Source organism: Dromaius novaehollandiae, chromosome 5, assembly GCF_036370855.1.
Source record: "Dromaius novaehollandiae isolate bDroNov1 chromosome 5, bDroNov1.hap1, whole genome shotgun sequence".
Lineage (NCBI taxonomy): Eukaryota > Metazoa > Chordata > Aves > Casuariiformes > Dromaiidae > Dromaius > Dromaius novaehollandiae.
In genome coordinates, this window is record NC_088102.1 from 38,117,477 (window position 1) to 38,136,097 (window position 18,621).

The 18,621-nt window shown below is 39.1% G+C and overlaps 2 protein-coding genes across 2 annotated transcripts in view; one reads left to right on the forward strand and one right to left on the reverse strand.

The window, feature by feature from the left end:
* Window positions 1-12,284, forward strand: VTI1B (vesicle transport through interaction with t-SNAREs 1B). The gene is made up of 6 exons (XM_026095870.2): window positions 1-254; window positions 4,380-4,438; window positions 5,854-6,045; window positions 7,416-7,589; window positions 10,799-10,860; window positions 11,911-12,284. Exons 1-6 carry the CDS (start codon window positions 140-142, stop codon window positions 12,005-12,007), a joined length of 699 nt encoding a protein of 232 aa, XP_025951655.1. The 5' UTR covers window positions 1-139; the 3' UTR covers window positions 12,008-12,284.
* ARG2 (arginase 2) overlaps window positions 12,285-18,621 on the reverse strand; it is a 19,910-nt gene continuing 13,573 nt past the window's right edge. Inside the window, exons 5-8 of the mRNA XM_026095869.2 lie at window positions 15,428-15,522; window positions 15,179-15,283; window positions 13,513-13,649; window positions 12,285-12,620 (exon numbers count right to left, since the gene is read on the reverse strand). Coding sequence (XP_025951654.1) covers window positions 12,415-12,620; window positions 13,513-13,649; window positions 15,179-15,283; window positions 15,428-15,522 — 543 coding nt within the window. The 3' untranslated portion in view covers window positions 12,285-12,414. The remainder of the gene's footprint in view (window positions 12,621-13,512; window positions 13,650-15,178; window positions 15,284-15,427; window positions 15,523-18,621) is intronic.

Genomic DNA, 18,621 nt, shown 5'->3' on the forward strand with positions numbered 1-18,621 from the left:
CCCGGCGATGCGGAGCGGGGGTCCACGGCGCCGCCGGGTCGGGAGCGGCCGCGAGGGAGCGGCGATGCGCTGAGCCCCGCGGTAACCGTGCGGGCCGAAGGGCGCGGGAGGCGGCGACGGCGGGGCGCGCCTGCCTGCCATGGCGAGCCGGGGCTCTGGCTCCTCGGAGCACCTGGAGCGGTTGCATGAGATCTTCCGGGGGCTGCACGGAGACTTGCGGGGGGTGCCGGAGCGGCTGCGGGGCAGCGCGGCCGGTGAGCAGCGGAGAGCGGCGGGGGGGGGGAGTGGCCGTTACTGCAGCCGGGGGAGGGGCTGTAACGGCCGCGGAGCAGCGCGCGCGGCCAACGGCCGGGCCCGGCCGGGCAGCAGCGCCTTGGCCGGCGCTCGGGCGCCTCCCCTGTCGGGGGCCCGTTTCTCCCGCTGCCGCGGGGTCTGGGGGCTGCGGGGTTCGTCCCAGCTTCCCTCCCTCCCTGCCAGGAGCCCCCTGTGCTGGCGCCGTGCCGCTGCTTCCCGGCCGGCCACTCCGCTACGTAGCTGGGGCCTGCTGACAGGGCAGCGGCAGGGATCTTGGGCTGCTTTTCTGCAGATAAATCCTTTTTTACAGCCGGAGATCAGTCTCTTTATAAGCCTTTATGCAAGGAAGCAGTTTGCTGACACAATGTCAGGAAGTTGGTGCATCACTTTCAGCTGACTTCCCCCCCGCCCCGTGACTGTCACTGGGTTAAAGCACTCTGGCAGAAGACTTCTCTGTAAATACTTGTTGGTGTCTTTCTATTTCAGTTCCGGATATCTGGTTGTGTTCTGAGAACTGGAACGGGAAGCGACCCGACAAGGAGAACTCTGCCAGTGTGGCCTGGTCCCTTTGGTTAAATGCTTACTTTAAACTAGAAACATCACACGTAATTATCGTGAACCGCTGCAAACAGTTTCTTTTCCATGCTAGAAGAATGAGTCGAGGTTATAAGCCATGCTCTGTGATAGCTAGTCTTGTGATCCCCAGAACTGCTTAATTCTATGTATTTAGGTATAAAATCACAAGTCCTGAAAAAAAATGGTTTGTTCAGAATACACCACTCTGCATGCATGTGCTATGAAAAGCTTAATATTTAATTTTTTATCTGGCTTTCCATTTAATAATGAGTTAAATTCAGGGTCACAGTCCTCATTATCAAGGTTCCAGAAAATTTGGCCTAAGAAGGACATTCAAAACTGCAAATTACAACTTTCAAAGCTGACTTAATTTCACCACCAGTCAACAAGAATAAAAAACATACCCTCCCTTGGAGAGTGGCCTTTGAATCTGGATGCTGTTTGCGTAAATTTTTTTGGAGATGGTTTTATGGGAGGGTGACTGTCTCTGCTGCTTTGAAATGCAGAACCTCTCTCTTACTGCCTGACTTCAAGGAAAAGAACAAGAAAATACTGTGCTTGCATCATTGTTTACTTGAGGAGCCCTGAGATTACTGAGAATATCAGTAAACATTACGTTGAAAAGCACCATAGAACAAGAAGTAGAACACCCTATATTTGAATTTAATTGTATATTTAGAATATTGAAAGAATAGAAATTCCTTCTAGGAGATCCTCACTTCCTTGTAGAAAAGAGAGTAATGAGTTTTTCAGTAAAGTGGAGCTTTGTCAAGACTCTGTGGAACTGTAATAGTCTTGAGCAATGGACATAAACAATATTTACAGGAAACAATTTTTGCAATGCTTGTAGATTTTTCAACGGATTACAAATAATTACAAACATTATTTCAGACATGCTATGAAATTTTAATATGATGGTCTTATTCTTTAAATCTGTTGGAAAACAGATTTTCTGCTGGAAAAAAAAAGCCATAATAGTTTAGAAAGAATTTGCAAGAGAGTTTAAGGTATGTCAAGAATTTCTTTATCTGGTGAAGACATGCTGCTCTGCTAGTGTGCTTTGTCTGCTTCTAGTGCATATGGGGTGTGCATGTCTCCCTTTCTTGAGATATCTGATCCTGAGAATGTCAGGAGACAATAAAAGAAGTTATACATACTCCTTTTAAGATGTCCAGCACCTTACCAAAATGCCAAGGAAGACAATCTTTAGTCCTTTGGTAGCCATCTTTGAGGGACACAGCCTGGAAATGTTATTCCATTCTCTGTCAACAAGATAACAAATTCCTTGATCTAGAAACCTTGTCCCTTCCACATTTATAAGAAAGCATTTCAGACAGCCTGGATCAGTTTAAAATATACTTTTCTCTAAATAAATTCAGTTAGTTGTACTTTTCAGTTGAATCTATTTCTGATTGAGTGGAAATAAATCACAAATTTTGATGAATGTGTGGGTGATGTTATTGCAGCTTAAGTACTATTTCCTTTTATTGTATTAAAAAAGTTACCTCAGTATAATTTGAGTAGCGGTTTAATCCTAAGTGTTATGAATTAAACTGCCTGATATATTCTGTCATTTCTGTTAGACTAGATCCAGTATAATACCTTTAACTGTATCACCTATTTTCTTTTTGACATATAAACAAGCAAAAAAGTCCCAAACCCTTATCACTTTAACTTGTGGAAACTTTAACTTTCATTTCTTTGGCTGCTTGTTTACAAGTACAGTGTCTTATTACTCTGCTTGGGGACACAAAAAGAAGATAAAATACTGCTTTTTCAGTTTTCAGTTAGTTTGAGATAGTGGTTATTTTAAGAAAACACTACATAAACCAGATGAATGAAATGACCTTTATTAAACAAAATACTGACTTTTTGAAGGCTGTTTTCTCCCAATTCATTTCACTGATTTCACTTGCAACCCAGCCACTCAAACAGTTGCATCAGCACAAATCAGCATGGCAGTAAACTATGGAAGGAGTTGAGTGTATATTTGGGAACCTCCAAAATAAATATTTTCCCATGAATGAACTGTGATGTGAAACTACATTTGCTGATACCAGTTAATGTGTAAGCTAATAATACTATAGCTTGGTCTGTAATAATTCTCCTGTGCGCCACTGGAGATCATAGCATGTTGTTAGTTTTTAATACTGTATTAAGTTCTCAACAGTTCAAATTCTGGGGCTTATTATGAATTTGAAGTGAAATGGAAAGAGTACAGTTAGGTGAGTCATGTAAATGAGAGGAACTATATTACAATGTTTTGACCACTTCAAACCTTTCTCATATCCAGCTGCTGAGAGCTTAGTGCTTTAAAAACTGCTTTTCATGCAGAGGATCATATTAACAAAAGTTATTATAAAGTCAGGGTTTTTTTGCTGCAATGGTGTCTTCATAATGTTGTCTAAATAGTTTAATCAGATTAGGTAAGTTTTACCAACATGACTGTCTGCATTTTTTGCTACCCAAGGTTTTATTTAAGACTGAATCGTTCTCTCCTGAGAGAGAGATGAATTAGGCTATTGCATATTTATTAGCTTTCTGATAGAATTTGGTTTAATTTTGCAGTAAGTTAGAAGAGTCCTCTGGTGGTCTGTCTTTTTATGTGCTTTTGCAGAAGCTTATAAAACATTTATTTTTGTTCCATTGAGATATGAGATATTTCAGAATTCTACTTCCCTGATGCTCCTTTTGTTCATCTTGGATATTAGAAAGGTATGATAGCTGATTCTGTTTTTTAACAGATGCAGAATATATCTGAAGATTTTGTTTAAAAAATATAACAGTACCAAAAGGCAATTCTTTGGTCTCCAAAGACCTAGGTATGAGGATGCTAGCACATATATGACTACCTAGTGACTCTCTCAAACAGTTAAAATGTATAGCTGTGTTGGCTGAGTCAAAAAACTGATCTTGTCTCAGAAGAGGGAAGCATTTGGGCATTAATGTGGGGACCTGATCTGATGTCTTGATGGCATCTTTAAATTCAAAGGGCTCTAGAAACTTATCCCATTTACTGCATAGCTTTATTAGATGACTACCAGAATGCAGAATACTGTATCTGCTGAAAACTTCAGGGATCACTTGGAAATGTAGCCTGACTTCACATTATGTCCAAATCCAAATTAAATTTCAACTTCCAGTGATCTTGCAGAATTTATACAAAAATAAGAAACGTTTGAGATGTTTACCAACACATCCTCCTTGTTACTCTTTCATGTTAATTGTTTCTCAATGCAATTCTCAGAGTAAAGTGTTGAGGATAATAGGTCAGAAAAATATTTCGTGTTTGAATAATGACTTTTTTTGTCCACCAAAGCTAGTGGCCAGCTGGTGGAAGGGTGGTTCCCCCTGCCCCCAACCTGTTCAAGTTGTCATAAGAGCAGGCTGTTCCTGTTCATGGTAAATTTTGGCCTGGGGTCTCCATAGTCAACTTTCTTGTCACAGTGGATTGAGTTCCCTTGTAATTTATTTATAATTTATCTGACATACTTCTTTTTCTTCAACAGAGGAGAGAAAAAAACTAGTTCGAGAATTTGATGAGAAACAGCGTGAAGCAAATGAAACAGTAAGTTTAAGTCTAGAATTGTGGCCTCTGTGCCTGGTTGAAACATTGATGCCTTAAAAAGGATAATACTTCCAAATTTTACTTACATCAGGTATACTTATGCTGGCAGGGAAATATTGTGGGATTTTTTACATACACACACACACATATATATACACAAATTTATTCATTTATTTATTTGTGCTCAATTTGGGTATCTCTTCCCTCTGTTGAGTGAAGAGAGTGATAGCGATGCAGTTAAAATTGTCAGCGATTGTAGGGAGCACTGCCAAAAGCAGGTAGTGAATTTCTGTTTTGTCTTTTTTGTCTTTTGTGTTTATTTCATGGCAATCTTAACCCATCTGATCTTTCTGTAATTGTGTGATGGTCAAGTGCAGGGACCTTGTGTATTTGAAACTTCTGTTGTATAGAGCAGTAAAAAGATACAGGTTTCATGGGCAACAGGTGACATGAAACAAGGCGAAAATACCTGTGACTTGTCTTTTTAGGCAAGACATTATGGATTAAACTTCCTTTTCTTAATAATGAACTATTTGTTAGCAGTATAACATACCTTTTAAATGGAGAGTGTTGTGTTTTGTGTTTGTTTTATTACAGCAGTTGCACCAGAAACTGCACCAGACTGAGGTGCATCTCTGTAGATTCTGACGATGTGTAGGGTGTAGAGGTCATATTGGGAGATAGCTTTAAGCATTCTGAATTTGTAACAGCTGTCACCAAAAGTTTATGTGAAAATTCATACATTGCAAAATCTCAGGGTTTATAAATCGTAACTCCAGTAGTCAGGCCTGGATGTTCAGCATATGAGTTTGGTGGCATGCCTATCTATGCAACAGAGCTCTGTTGCCACAGGTATGATGGGAAGCTGATACTTGCCCAACAAATGCTTAAACAATATGAAAGGGAAAAGTGCAAATTTAGAAGTTAGAGTGACATTTCAGAAGATGTCCAGCATTAAACTTGCCAGTGAATTTTTTTTTAAATGTTGCGTAGTTAGTGATTTCCTGGTGTAAGCTGTTGTTTAACAAAACTCACATGTGCTGCTGAGATAGGATATGACAACGCAAATCAAATGTGGGTGGTGCCAATAATATGCTAAACTGCGAAATATTAAAGGATGGGATGAGAAGTTCAGATGTAGTATCGTAGAGTAAAATTCCTTAGGTCATTAAGATGTGATGCAAGAGACTATAAATCTGGCATAAATTTATTCACGTGGGCTGAGTAGCATTAAACAGAATGGTATACTTGATACTAGATGAGGGGTACGTGCTTTGGGGTTCATCCTCCCTCCCCCACCTCCAATTGCTATAAAAACATGTGAATTCCCTCATGTGCTAGTGAGTTTCGAATATGGCTGTTGGTAAGAATAAATGTGGTGCTTTAAAAAATAAACACATTTTCTTTCATTAAAGCTGCGGGAGATGGAGGAAGAATTGAAATATGCTCCTCTGCCTTTCCGCAACCAAATGATGAGCAAAATCCGGGCTTACAGAAGAGACCTCTCCATGTTCCAGAGAGAGATAAGAAGTACAGATTTGGGATTGGGCCCTGGAAGTCAAGGAGATATAAAATATGGAATCTTCTCCACTGAAAATGAACAGAGTGTGAGTGTTAGATATAAATTGTATTTAAAGTTCTGTGGTTGTTAACAAAAATAATTCCAGATGTATTATTTATAATGTTTCTACTTTAATCCACTTAGTTTCTGTGCTTGCATAACTCCCTGTATATCTCTCTGCATGTAAAATGAATATCTCAGGGAGGAGAAGGAACACCTAGAACTCATAAGAGAGCCTTTTTTTGCTCTAAAATAATGATTTATTCTAAACAAAATAGTACTCCTTGGGTATTATCTGGTTAATATCTTATAGGGCATATTTTTTCAATGAATTTTAGAGACTAGCTGCATGTACTGAAATGCTTTATTTAATCATTCCCCTGCAGCACTGAAAGCACCGAAGTGATGCTGTTGACTGATGTAGTTTTAGTCTCTAAAATTAGCCAAGTGTGTGACTCACATGCACTGCATAGGTTCTTTGGTAGAATTCTCTCTTAAGCAATCTTAGTTTAAACAATTTAAAGACAACCTAAGAAGTCATCCTGTAGCACTTTGTTCACAATGGATATGCTACTACAGTGCAAGTTTCTTTGCTTACTGCCAAATTTGCTTAGATGTATCTGAGCTACTGGGACTGAATTTGCTTGCCATCTTCAAAGGCAAGTGCTGTGATCTGTGAAGAAGTTCATGGAGGTGGGGTTGTTTTGTTTGTTCTTCTTAAATAGGGAAGCTTTGAGGGAGGCTCTTTCTTTAATATCTCATTCTACAGTAGCTAGGTAAATTTTGCCATTTGATTCCTCTTCTATAATACTGAGAGCAGGATGGTAGATGAGACTTTCTAAAGTTTAAGAAAATATTTTATTTTGAGATTCCTTTTGGCTCCAAGGTCAGCAAATATTTTTTATCCTTTAGGTGAAGCTGCTGCCATGAAAAGAGGATCTTTGTTACTTAGCAGTCCATCTACTAGTGCTGTTTGTTCATCATGCTTTTGACTGTGTAAACTCTTAATGATCTCCCCAGCAACCAATTGTGAATTCACAAATAAGACTGAATTTAAATATGAATAAAAGGAAAAGTTAGCACCTGGAAAGCAAAGATATTATTTGCATGTAAATATCATTTGATAGAAAAGGAAATTACTGAGAAAAGGGAAAAAAAAAGTCAGTTTTTGTAGCTAAATTTCTTAACTCTTTAACTGTGCATCCTTTTTCAAGATTGAATCATATTTGGTCATGATTTTATGATGTGAACAAGAACTATTTCAAAATTAACTGGGCTACATCTGTTAACCTAAGAAGTCTTTACAGCTAATACAAACAAATGTCTGACAAGATCACATCTTAACTTTTTAATGTGTCAGAAGCCCCATGCATCTCTATTTCTATGTCTAATAGTTAGGTACACTTTATTTTTCAGACTAATCTGCAGTCACAGAGGGTGCTGCTTCTCCAGGGGACAGACAGCCTAAACCGAGCCACTCAGAGCATTGAGCGCTCACACCGAATTGCTGCTGAAACAGATCAGATTGGTACTGATATAATTGAAGAACTGGGAGAGCAGCGAGAGCAACTGGAACGCACCAAGAGCAGAGTAAGCAGAGAAACAGTGGGCATTGTATTGGAACAGCCTGATGTTAGCCTAGTGGGAAATGTGTGCCAGTAATTACTGTTGGAGACCTCCCTGGACATGGTAATCCAGTTGATGTTTTTATAGACCAAATCCAGGCTGTCACATTTCTGCGCTGGGCTCATAAAAGGAGAATAAACACTATGGAAGTGCCCAGAGCATGATGGCCAAATGTCTGCTACAGTGTCTGTATGTGACTAGGTGCTTAGACCTGTATACTGCTGCTATTTTTCTGTAGCTTGCAAGGGGACATCACAAAACTGGCATCTGAACACCAGCACTGTGAGTTTTCACCACTCTGCACTGGTATAGCCAAGCTGCTTCTGTGGTATACAAGCAATATGATGTGATAGTTTCCATACCTATGGTATGTCTCATAGGAATGAAATCCATGAGCCAGACATCCAGTAAAATGTGTAAAAGCCTGGGTTCAGTGAGGAAGGGAAGAGGAATGCAGACTTGTAGACTGGTAAGGGAGGGGGAACATGCATTTTGGTTATCCCAATGCAGTTTGAATTCTCATAGTAACAAGTACTTGCCACTGAGAGAAGACTGTGGAAATGAACTAGCTATTTTGATTTTTTGAACCCAGTACGAAAGAAGCTAAACTAGCTGTTAGCTGGCCTGTTAAACTGATTGATTAGAGACTCAGTAGGTTTCTTAGACTCTTGAGGCCAGTAGTGGAAGTGGCTCAGGAATGAATAACTTAAAATTATAATGGCTTAAATTGCTTCAAATTGTCTGAAAGTTTGATGTCAAATCCTAAAGCGTTTCTTTTGAGTAAACTATTGTCGGAGAGGTGAATTGCTCTGAAATGATTAATTCACAGATTTTTGTGTTGAAAGAGCTCACTGAATGAGAGAAGATGTTTTCTAGTGCTTAGATTTCATCCTAAGGAAGATCCATATTCAAAAAAGAACCATGGGTATTTCCATTATCAGCAACAAAGTTTCACTTGTTCAGATTAGGCCACTGACTTATGAAGGCAAGATTCCTTTCAAGATTTACATCTGAAAGCATACAACAAAGCTAGAATAATATTTATGGTGAAGTACAAAAGGGAGCCGTGTCCAGCTCACTCTTGCTTGATTTTGTTGACTTCTTAGAATTATTGAGAGTGTAAACCATTAACACCAGAAGCAATAGCAGATGGCTGCTGGTTGGCAGGCTTGACCATAACTTGTTTGTGATGTTAAGATTGAATAGCCCAATTAACTTGACAGTATTTTGCTTTTCTTCTTCTAATCAGTGACACAAGAGGCACATTATTGATACTTGATCTTCTGTTACACTCCAAGTGTTTAAATAAAAAACAGGTCAACTTATTGCTATCACAACTTTATTTATAATCTACTCAATCACAATTAAATATTCTTTAGCAATGTCATGAGGTCCTGTTCACAACATGTAGCTATGAAGATATTTTGTTAAAGAAAGTATCTAAATGTACCTTATTTGTTAATTTAGAATGGCTTAAAGTATACAGATTTTGTATTCCCCACAACAGGATATAAATGAGAGCACTTCTAGTATGTAAATAAGAACCTGAGCCTTTTGCATACTTGGTCACAACTGTAGCTTAGTCTTGCCTTTGAAAAGTTGTCCCTAAAATACCGTTTGCTTCAGTGATGAAATGGGAGTGAGTACACAGAAGAATTTGATCTCTTATGTAGCAAGAAACCACGCCTACAGTACCTCTTCAAAATAGAGCAGTAATTCGATCTAATCAAAAATGCTAAGGTATTGCCCAGCGCATAAAGATTAATGGTAATAGTTTAGATTTGGAAGGCAGTTGTTAAGTTCTTCTAAATGTTGGTATCAGATAGGTTGCCTGCTCCTCATCCTCCTGATCTGCTCCTCATCTTTTAGGTAAGTGACTTGCAGGGGGACACTGAGTTAGACAGGCAGGTGCATGCAGCCAAAACAGAATGCATACCCCTTTTCTCAGGAGTTATCTGTACTCATTGCCACAAAGACTGTAGCTTTTTAGTTTAAGTAATTTTTCACTTTCAGTTTGAGTTTGATGTGCCCTGCTCCCAAATTTGGGTTGGAGGGTAGGAAAGGAAATGTGGTCTTAAGATTTGTAGGTGTATCTTTTTTCAATTTTTTTCTATCAAAAAAGTATTGTAGTCCTTCAAATATATCAGTCTATCCAGAGATTACTTATGAGACTGTGTTTTTTATAATAAGCATTTTAGACATTGTATTACTGAATTGTATTAAAACACAGACACCCCAACTAGAAACAGACTTTCTTCTTGTTGGTTCTTTTATAGCAAAAATCCAAAATCCAGCATGCTTTAAGTGGACTTGGTAGTTTTCTTCTGAACTTGGCCCAATGCATCTCAGTGCAAAATAAATGTACCTACAGGGCCAGTTTTGCAGTTGAGAGTAGCAGCTTAAACTACAAGCGGAATTTTGCAGGCAGGTGTCTTGTGTGCTGTAATGGTAAATGACCTGACTTCCCTTTCACTAATCTTGAAGCTTTGGAAGTGGACTGGCCAAGTGTTACATGGAGAGTTTCAGTGACCATACATCATGGGTCCCCCGTCTGTGTGTGAGAGACAACGGCTTTTTTCAGTTGTCCATAACCTACCTTAATTACCTCTTTCATAATAGCTGACTGACAAATACTTAACAGTTCATTTCTGAGCACTACAAAGCTGAAACGCATTAGTTATTAACAGTTCGGAGTTGAAATCTAATGGCTCACTTAGACCTACCAGTGCAAAATGGTTCCTTGCTAGAAACATAATAGCATTTCAAAAAGATCTAGAAGTGCACTAGGGAGGAACATGCCAATACCAATTTCTTCTGGTATTGACAACTTGAATAATGAATGAAACAAAATTTAATAAAAGGAACTAATACCAGCTTTCCAATATTTTTAGGTTAGCTAAGGGGGCAGAAAGTGATCCTAAATTGCATATAATCTTTGTGTGTATCTATGGGAAAGTGTATCTGGACATCTTATTTCTTCCTTAGTAATGAGACAGCTCTCCAGCTGTATTGTACTTGGAGAACAATAATGTTGTGTCTGGATTTTGAGAACATATGGCTAGCCTTCAATCTGTTATTAATTGCAACATTTCAGTATCAACTGCCTGCAGGTGCATCTTTACAGCATTGGTGTATACTTGCTTAACTGGTAAATAACTTTCATTTCTTCTTAGTTGGTGAATACAAGTGAAAACTTAAGCAAGAGTCGTAAAATTCTGCGTACTATGTCCAGGAGGTGAGTAGTATGACTGACTTGTACCAGAGCAATTACTTGGGAGGCAGTATCGTTGCTTACTAATTTAAGGCAAAAAAATAAGGAATACAGTGTCAGCTGGAACTGCAGGGAGGTTTTCAGGTTTTACTGTGTAAACAGTACCGTGCAAGTGCATAGATGGCAATTCATGTTTTCTCCTCTCTAGTAACTGCTCAGTGAAGTACATGATGGTTGAACACTACTGAATTTGTGCTGCTCATTTAAGATAATATTGTGTCTTTAACCATCATGCATGATAAATTGTGGGGGGAGGAATTTGGACATAAGCAAGTTACAGAGAATTGCTTAAATAAGGTAACCTCATGAAACGCTTTGTTATTAAGGTCAGAAGAAGATGTGCCACGAATCACTACAGCATTGAATGATTTAACTGTCTGATGACACAGACAAATCTGTTTAGCCCACGGTAATGCTCTAGAGTAGCTCAACTGTCATATGAGAAACTCTGAGACTGACCATATACTGTTTTGATGACTAGGCCTTGGCTGCTTAAGTGTCTCTACATTTTTTTTTTAACTCTTGTGGTGTAAGTATCCTTAGAAACCAGTACCTGAAAAAGTGTGTTTCAAGTATGTACTTTTATTCAAACCACCTTTCCTGTATACCTGTTAAGAGAAGTTATGATATTTGTGCAATTTTCAATAGGAAAAGTACATTATTATTTAGAGATTTTTAAAGTTTTACTTCAATTCCTACAGTTTCAAGTAAAAGCACCACAGCATGGGTTTTGGCACATTCAGCTCCTATGGAAGACTTCAACTGATGTGTCCCTTTTTGCTTAATTAAATTAATAGGCACATGTAGAGCAGTTTGATCCACCTTCTTTGTACTTGGCGGGGGGGGGGGGAAGAACTACTGCTATTGAAGTAAGATATTTAAGCAGAATTTCCAGAAAAGCAGTAGGAAAAACACTGAGCTTGCCCCTTCCTGCTTGTTAACAGCTATTCAGACAGTGCCTTCTGGTCTTAATGAAGGTAAGATTGTGATCAAATTTATTTTTTTTTAACCTAGAGTAACCACAAATAAGTTGTTGCTATCAGTCATCATCATCCTGGAACTAGCCATCCTGGGAGGTGTGGTCTACTACAAATTCTTTCGCAGCAGATGAATTTTCATGGCTGAGATGAATTTTTCTACTGCTGAGGAACAGAGTGGGATGTCTGTTCCCTTTGACTGCCTAAGGGTTGAACTGTATCATGTGACAACATGTTCAACTGAAACTGTACTAACTCTAGAAAGACACTGAATGGGAGTAAAAGGAAAATGCACAGACAGACTTGAACTACTGGTAAGATTTATAAGAAGGTAATAAATGTTTTATTGTCTCAGTTTGTATATACTTAACCGAATGAATAAAAATTGGTATATAATACAGTAGCCACTGATCAAGTGGAAAAGCTAGTTTATTTAAAAATTGAGATGGTACAGTATTTATCAAGTGTTGACAGTCAGTCTATTCATTCAAGTGCCTCAGCAGAGCTCTTTAATGTCCAATGTACCCAACACTTTGGGCTTTTAAATCCTCACTTGCTCTTCTCTGTCAGATTCATCTGGAGAACTGGGTGTTGGTAGTTCATCAAAAGCAATGTGTGCCCCTTCCCTTGTTTGCCCAAAGGACGCTGCTATCACATCTACTGCAAGACTAGCAGTTGCATTCACCTCCTCTTGAGAAGCTCCGAGCAGTGGATTGACTTCTACCATGTCCATAGCTGAAAGCATTCCTGTGAAAATAATTTGCAGCTTTGTTATTATGAAACCAGGAAGAATCCAGGAACAGCTATTTCACTCAAGTCTGATATTTGAACTTGTGACCTGCTTTACCCATTTGATGAGTAAAATTGGCTTTCAAGTGAGGGGAGAGGTTCTCATTCTTGGACACAATTTTGTGGTTGTTTTTGGTTCTTTTCTACATTGTCACTACCTCACTCATCCATGCTTTTAGTATTCATGGAAACAAAGTTTGATGCTCCAACTGCAATTATGAAAGGAACCCCTTTTCTTTTTAATCTTATATTTGCCCAATCAAAAAATTAGGGGATATAAAATAGTCTTACATACTAATTTTTGCCATCCCATTTTTGATTATACTCAGGTCTGGTTTTTTTCCTTCTTCCTATCCTAACTTCTATTACAAAGAATTCTTTGTTTAAACGAATTAAATGAAGTCTCCATGGCATAAGGAGGAAGTCCTCATATATTAAGTCAACTGTAGTAGACTTAGTGAAAGCTTGATTTGCTAGCCTTTTAGACCTAGAATGGAACTCCAGAGTGTTTAAAAGTGTCTGCATCCAGTGTCCCTCTTTTCATCTGGCCTCATGCATTTAGAAAAAGGAGACAGTACAATTATATTACTTTTAGCATGAATTGTTAATTTCATTTCTTTTGGTAAAGTAGAAGGTGTTAATGGTTAAGCAGCTTCGAACACCTGGGGTACTGCCCAATCACTGGACTTTTTTTCCCCCCCCTCCTTATTGAAGGTTGAATTGACTTTTCAGACAGTTAGCTTAGGCTGCATTCATATCATTATCTAGTTATGCAGGAAAAACAACAGATGTGGGCTCTGTGCAGCTTCCCCTGTCATGGCTCAGCGCAGTACTGCTGGCCAGCTCCTACCTGTGTTGTGTATTTCCTCTGTGATGTACATGCCTTCTCTGTAAGTTAGTCCACCTAGAACAGGAGTCCCAGTTGCTGGAGCCAGTGAGGGATCAAAAGCATCAATGTCAAAACTGAGGTGAATTGGTCTCTGTCTCCTGGAGAGTGAAAGAACAAAAAAGAAAAGCAAACTCAAAACCTTTAACTTTTGCTACATGCATTCTTACCATCCAGGTTGATCAGCAAAGTAGTATCACACTCCATGATGCTGTGCCCTGCTCAAGTCCTACACAGTGTTTTGTTTGCATTTGGAAAGGATTTTAAAAAAAATTCCTTGGAGACTCTGAAATATTTCTTAGCTCAGAACTTTCTCCAATGTGTGCTGAGAAAGAAGAAGTTTGTCCTTCTAATTTTACTGAGCTTCTGCTCAGACCTGACTTGCCTGGAGAGAAGTACTTCAGTTCTGACCATCCTTCCCGAGGCTTGTCTCCCTAGCTGGAACAATGTAGAGAAGTATACACTATAATCTAGCCACCTCCCTCCTTTTGTAAGGAAAGCCAGGGTGAAAGACTGAAACACTGATTTGCCTGGCATCTAAGGCGGGGAAAGCACCAAGCTTGAGGATTTAATAGATCAAGATGAATGGGGCATTCTGTATTTTTTTTTATGACAGTAGTTGAAGGCTCCCTCCAAACTCTGCCGTGTAAGCCTAGCTGATGAAATAGTAAAAGATGAGCTCAAACTTAAAAGGTCACTACTTACTACATGAAATCTGGCAACCATGAGAGCTTAACAAACAGGACAATGCTTGTCATTCATATGCGCTACTGAAGTGGTAGACTTTGTACTTCCAAATGACTGCAGATGGATTAGCAACTTCTTTACTTGGCATAGCTGCAGCTAGGAAAGGTGAGCACAGCTTTAGATACAACAATGTGCAGCAACCAATATCTTTACAGGACTTTGTTCTATCCTGTGGCAACAGAAAAGGTTACCCTTCCTAGCTCTGATCCTTTCTCTGTGTCCAAGGCCTTATAGCATGATTTGCTCCCTGACCTGGTTCAGCAAGCTTGAACAAAGTAAGGGAGTAGTTAACAGCGATCTTCACTAGCAGAACTGAGAACAGCAGTTGACATCAGAACAAGATATGTGAGCATAGTCTAAGGAGAAAGCCATCAAATGCTCCTACCTCATGTACTGACAGCTGAATTCAAGTTACTGTCAGTTGCTATACATCTTTCAAAGGGGATAATGTACACCCTGGATTCAGAGTTGATTCAATGCTTTTGTAAAACTGAAGCAAGATACATGATTTCTTAGGAAATAGGACAAATCATCTAAACCAGAGCCACAACTGTAGCAACTAGTGTAACTTATCTTATAGCTCTTTGCCAACCACTGTGAAATGATTCCATTTCAAGATGTGGAAGTCAAAGACTGAAGTCAGTGCTAAGGCATTACTGTTTACTGGACACTTTCACAGTTCCGTGAGAATCATCACTCAGCTGCCTTCCATCAGAAGTGACCCTTCATTTAAATACCTTTCAGAAAAGCAGATACTTGTTCTTAACAAGTAGATGGTACAGAGTAGTTTGTATCTGTAAGGATTACAGATTTGCTTCGAGGTCACTAATCAGCTTATGTTTTATCCTTATGAAACAGCTTCTGTTCATCCATAGTTAGTTACCTGCCCATCAGTTGCTCAAACGTCCTTTCCATAACTTTCTGAATTCCAAGGCGATCAATCTCCCTCATGGAGAAATACTGGATGTCATAGTTCTTCAAAATATAACTATTAAAGAAAATATTAAAAGAAGAAGAAAACCACTCATTACTGGCCTAAACTTAAATCTAACAACCCTCAGGCACAGCCAGATGTAGGTAGAAACCTGGGATTTCAGAGTTTGCAAAACTCCTTTAATTTAAATCAGCTTACTATTCAGCAGGATCCACATCCCTCAAGCCAATGTACACAATATCAGTTGCTGAAAGGCAGGGCTTTAGCCAGGAAAAGCCAGGAAGTTGTGGCACCTGCAAGCAAAGTGTTGGTATCAGATTAGTTTAATGACATATTTAGTAATAATTTAATGACATAATTAACACACCTGTATTTAGTACTCCCTTCAAAACTTTGTGCTTATTTTTTGCCTAAAGAGAGAAAAATTGTTCCTCACTTGAGAGTTTGATTTCCTGATTTAATCCATCTATGCCAATGACATACCAGTTTCCCTGAGTTAAATGTTGAAGGAGGAAGTTTTTAATTCTTCTACATTTTCCAGTTTTGGGAAGGGGAGGAGGAATAAAAAGCCCAAATCCACAAATGCGAGGTAATTAGCATCAGTGAGTATATTAGGAAGTGATAAGAAAACTAGATACCCAGACCTAGATCACTTACACAATAGACTATTGGTGATGCTAAGTAACTTATCCAGTACATACAAAAGACCTATGCAGAAGGCTAAAAACCAAGCGGTCTCTAGAGTAATTTTTAAGGCACCTGTATCTTTGCAGGTGAATCACCAAAAGGTCATGCAAACTGCGTACAAAAACAGAAGTTAAAGATGGATCAATTTAAAGTAGGAGAAAAAAAAAAGCATGACAAGAAGTTGCGCCTCTAGATCAGGCTTCATCACAATCAAGGCTTTTATTGCAGAAATCTAGACAATGTGGCTGGGACAGCACATGAAAGATACTGAGTTCCAATAAGTTCAACTTTGGTAATAAAGTGGTTATACTACGAAATTTGGCCAAATCCTTCAGTCAGTTGCTCAAGAGGAAGGCCCTGAAATGGGACTAAGAATGATTGCGTTATGTGCAGCTGTATAAAGGCAAACAACAACTCACAGAAAAGGGAGAGCACTTTGCATTTGGTGGTACTAGGTTTGGTTTGGTTTGGTTCTTTTAGATGATAAAAGAATTAGGTACAACAGCTGGCTTAATGCTCTTGAGATTTTTATTTTGTGCTACACACAGACTGGAAAGCTGTCCAGATTTTTGCTCGCACTGTTTCTCAACTACATTAGATTCTTAAGCTATTAAAATGTTTTTGGGGGAAAAAAAAAAGAAAAATGAAAAAAAGATTCACATGCTACCCTTTCTCTCAGGACTACTGATTGTACTGATTTAACCCAGCACTCTTGGCAGAAAAAATGCTCATGAAACTGAGGTTCTGTAGCAGACGTGTTTCATCTTGCTCCCTCATGAGATAATATCCCTTTAAATAATGGAAAAAAACAAACAAACACATCATCCAGTCAGCCAGGGCCTTCCTACCCTGGCCTCAGATTCCTGCAAGGTTCAGTAGCTAAGGGAGCAAAAGAAAGTGCCTTCCTGCTCTGCCCTGTCCACAGAAGTAGCGAGAAGCTAGTGCTAGGACTCAGCATGGCCAAGAATCCATGCACAGCAGCTTCCTGGGAACAGCTACAGTAATATCTACTAACTTTATTAATGTTTTAATTTAACACAGGTTTCTCCTCTTCCCCCTCACCTTCCCACTGAATACTTCTAGAGCCAACAAAACTGTCAAACAGCAAGAAGGCCTTCCTTCCCTCTTACCCTTCTCAATTGTTAATTATATTCTAGTTACAACATGTTTTACTTTGTTTTTAAAGGCATAAAACACCCATAGCTGTGTTTAATTGCATTATGATTAAATAAGCATCTATAATAATTAAAATATTTCTTACTCTGGAGCAATGACCTGAAATTTTTGTGCAGTCATGAAATCAGATGAGATATAAATGGATTGGAGGCACACTAAGAAAAAATAATACAGTCAAAAATGAAGCTTTGCCTGCAAAACCCATCACCTTCCTTGTGAGCTGAGCACATTCTGTGTAATATCAAACTGATTTAGTAGGTTTAGTACTGCCATTTTTAATTATACCTTTTCCTCTTTGAGAGAATGGAATGCCTTAACACATCCTTTGGTAGACTCCATCCTCATTTTGTTGCAGTAGAAAAGAAGGTGCTGACAGTAAAACCAAACAGGCCTCCGAAAAAGGGCTCAAAAATCTGCAAGCATTTTCATGGTAAGTTATTAATAGTAGTTTATGAGTTTAGTCTGTAAATGGTTCCAGGAGCCTTGACACTAATACTCTGAGAAATGCCATTCAAAGGATTGTGTTCATAAATATTTTCTATTAAAACTATAAAATTAATTAGAAAACCAGAGTCCTTTTTTAAAAATCTGAAGTGTCACCTTGCTGCTAGGAGTACCAGGCATTGCTGGACAAACAAGTAGTAAGTGACAGCAAGCTGGGAACAGGCTGCTATTGCCAAAGCCTCACTCTACAGCTGATGAACAGCTGTTGAAAAATTTATACTCTTGTGAGAACTTTTTTTGCACCAGCAGGACAGATGTTTTTCTCCCCCTAAAGAGCAGTACAATATAGTAAGAAAACTTAAGGGTGTGCAAGCCTGTTTGCACAGTTGCAAATAGAGGTGAGGGGCTTGTGTCAGATGTGTCTGCAAAGGCTTCATGAAAGCTACATTCAGGTGGGCCTGTGACATCTCATAACCCAACATGGTACTTAACTAGCCCTCCCGTAAGGTTAGCCTGATCTTACTTTTTCTTCACTGCTGCTGCTGGCAGACCAGAAATCAACAACTTAAATACATATTAAATACTTTTGACCTACTGAAGAGGAAAGCAGCATCTTACTCTTCCTTTCTCCTCCTTCCCCAGCTATCAAAGAACTTGGCTTTTTTCCGTTCTCACCCAAACTGTTGACCTCAGGTGAGCTGTAACTCACAACTTTTTTTTTGGCTTTTTGATTTCTCCACCACCACCACGATCCCCTCTCTACAGAAGTGGGCTCACTGGCCAAGTATGAATCACCCCCTTTAACTCACGGGGAAGAAAATAGAACTACCATAGCCTTTTCTATTAATCTGCTTGTGTCCTGGGGACACTTTAAGAAGTCCCATTCATTTTGCATTACTTGGGGAATTCTAGCGTGTTTTCTTGTATGGTCTCTGAATTATTTGAAAGCAGAAGCTATTTAAAAGCACCAAACCACTCTATTCAGAAATTCACTCCATGAATTTGCAGGAGAACCAGAAGAGATTTACCCAATGACACCAGTTTTGACCACTTGCTATGACAGATAGGTACTAATGCGATCATAT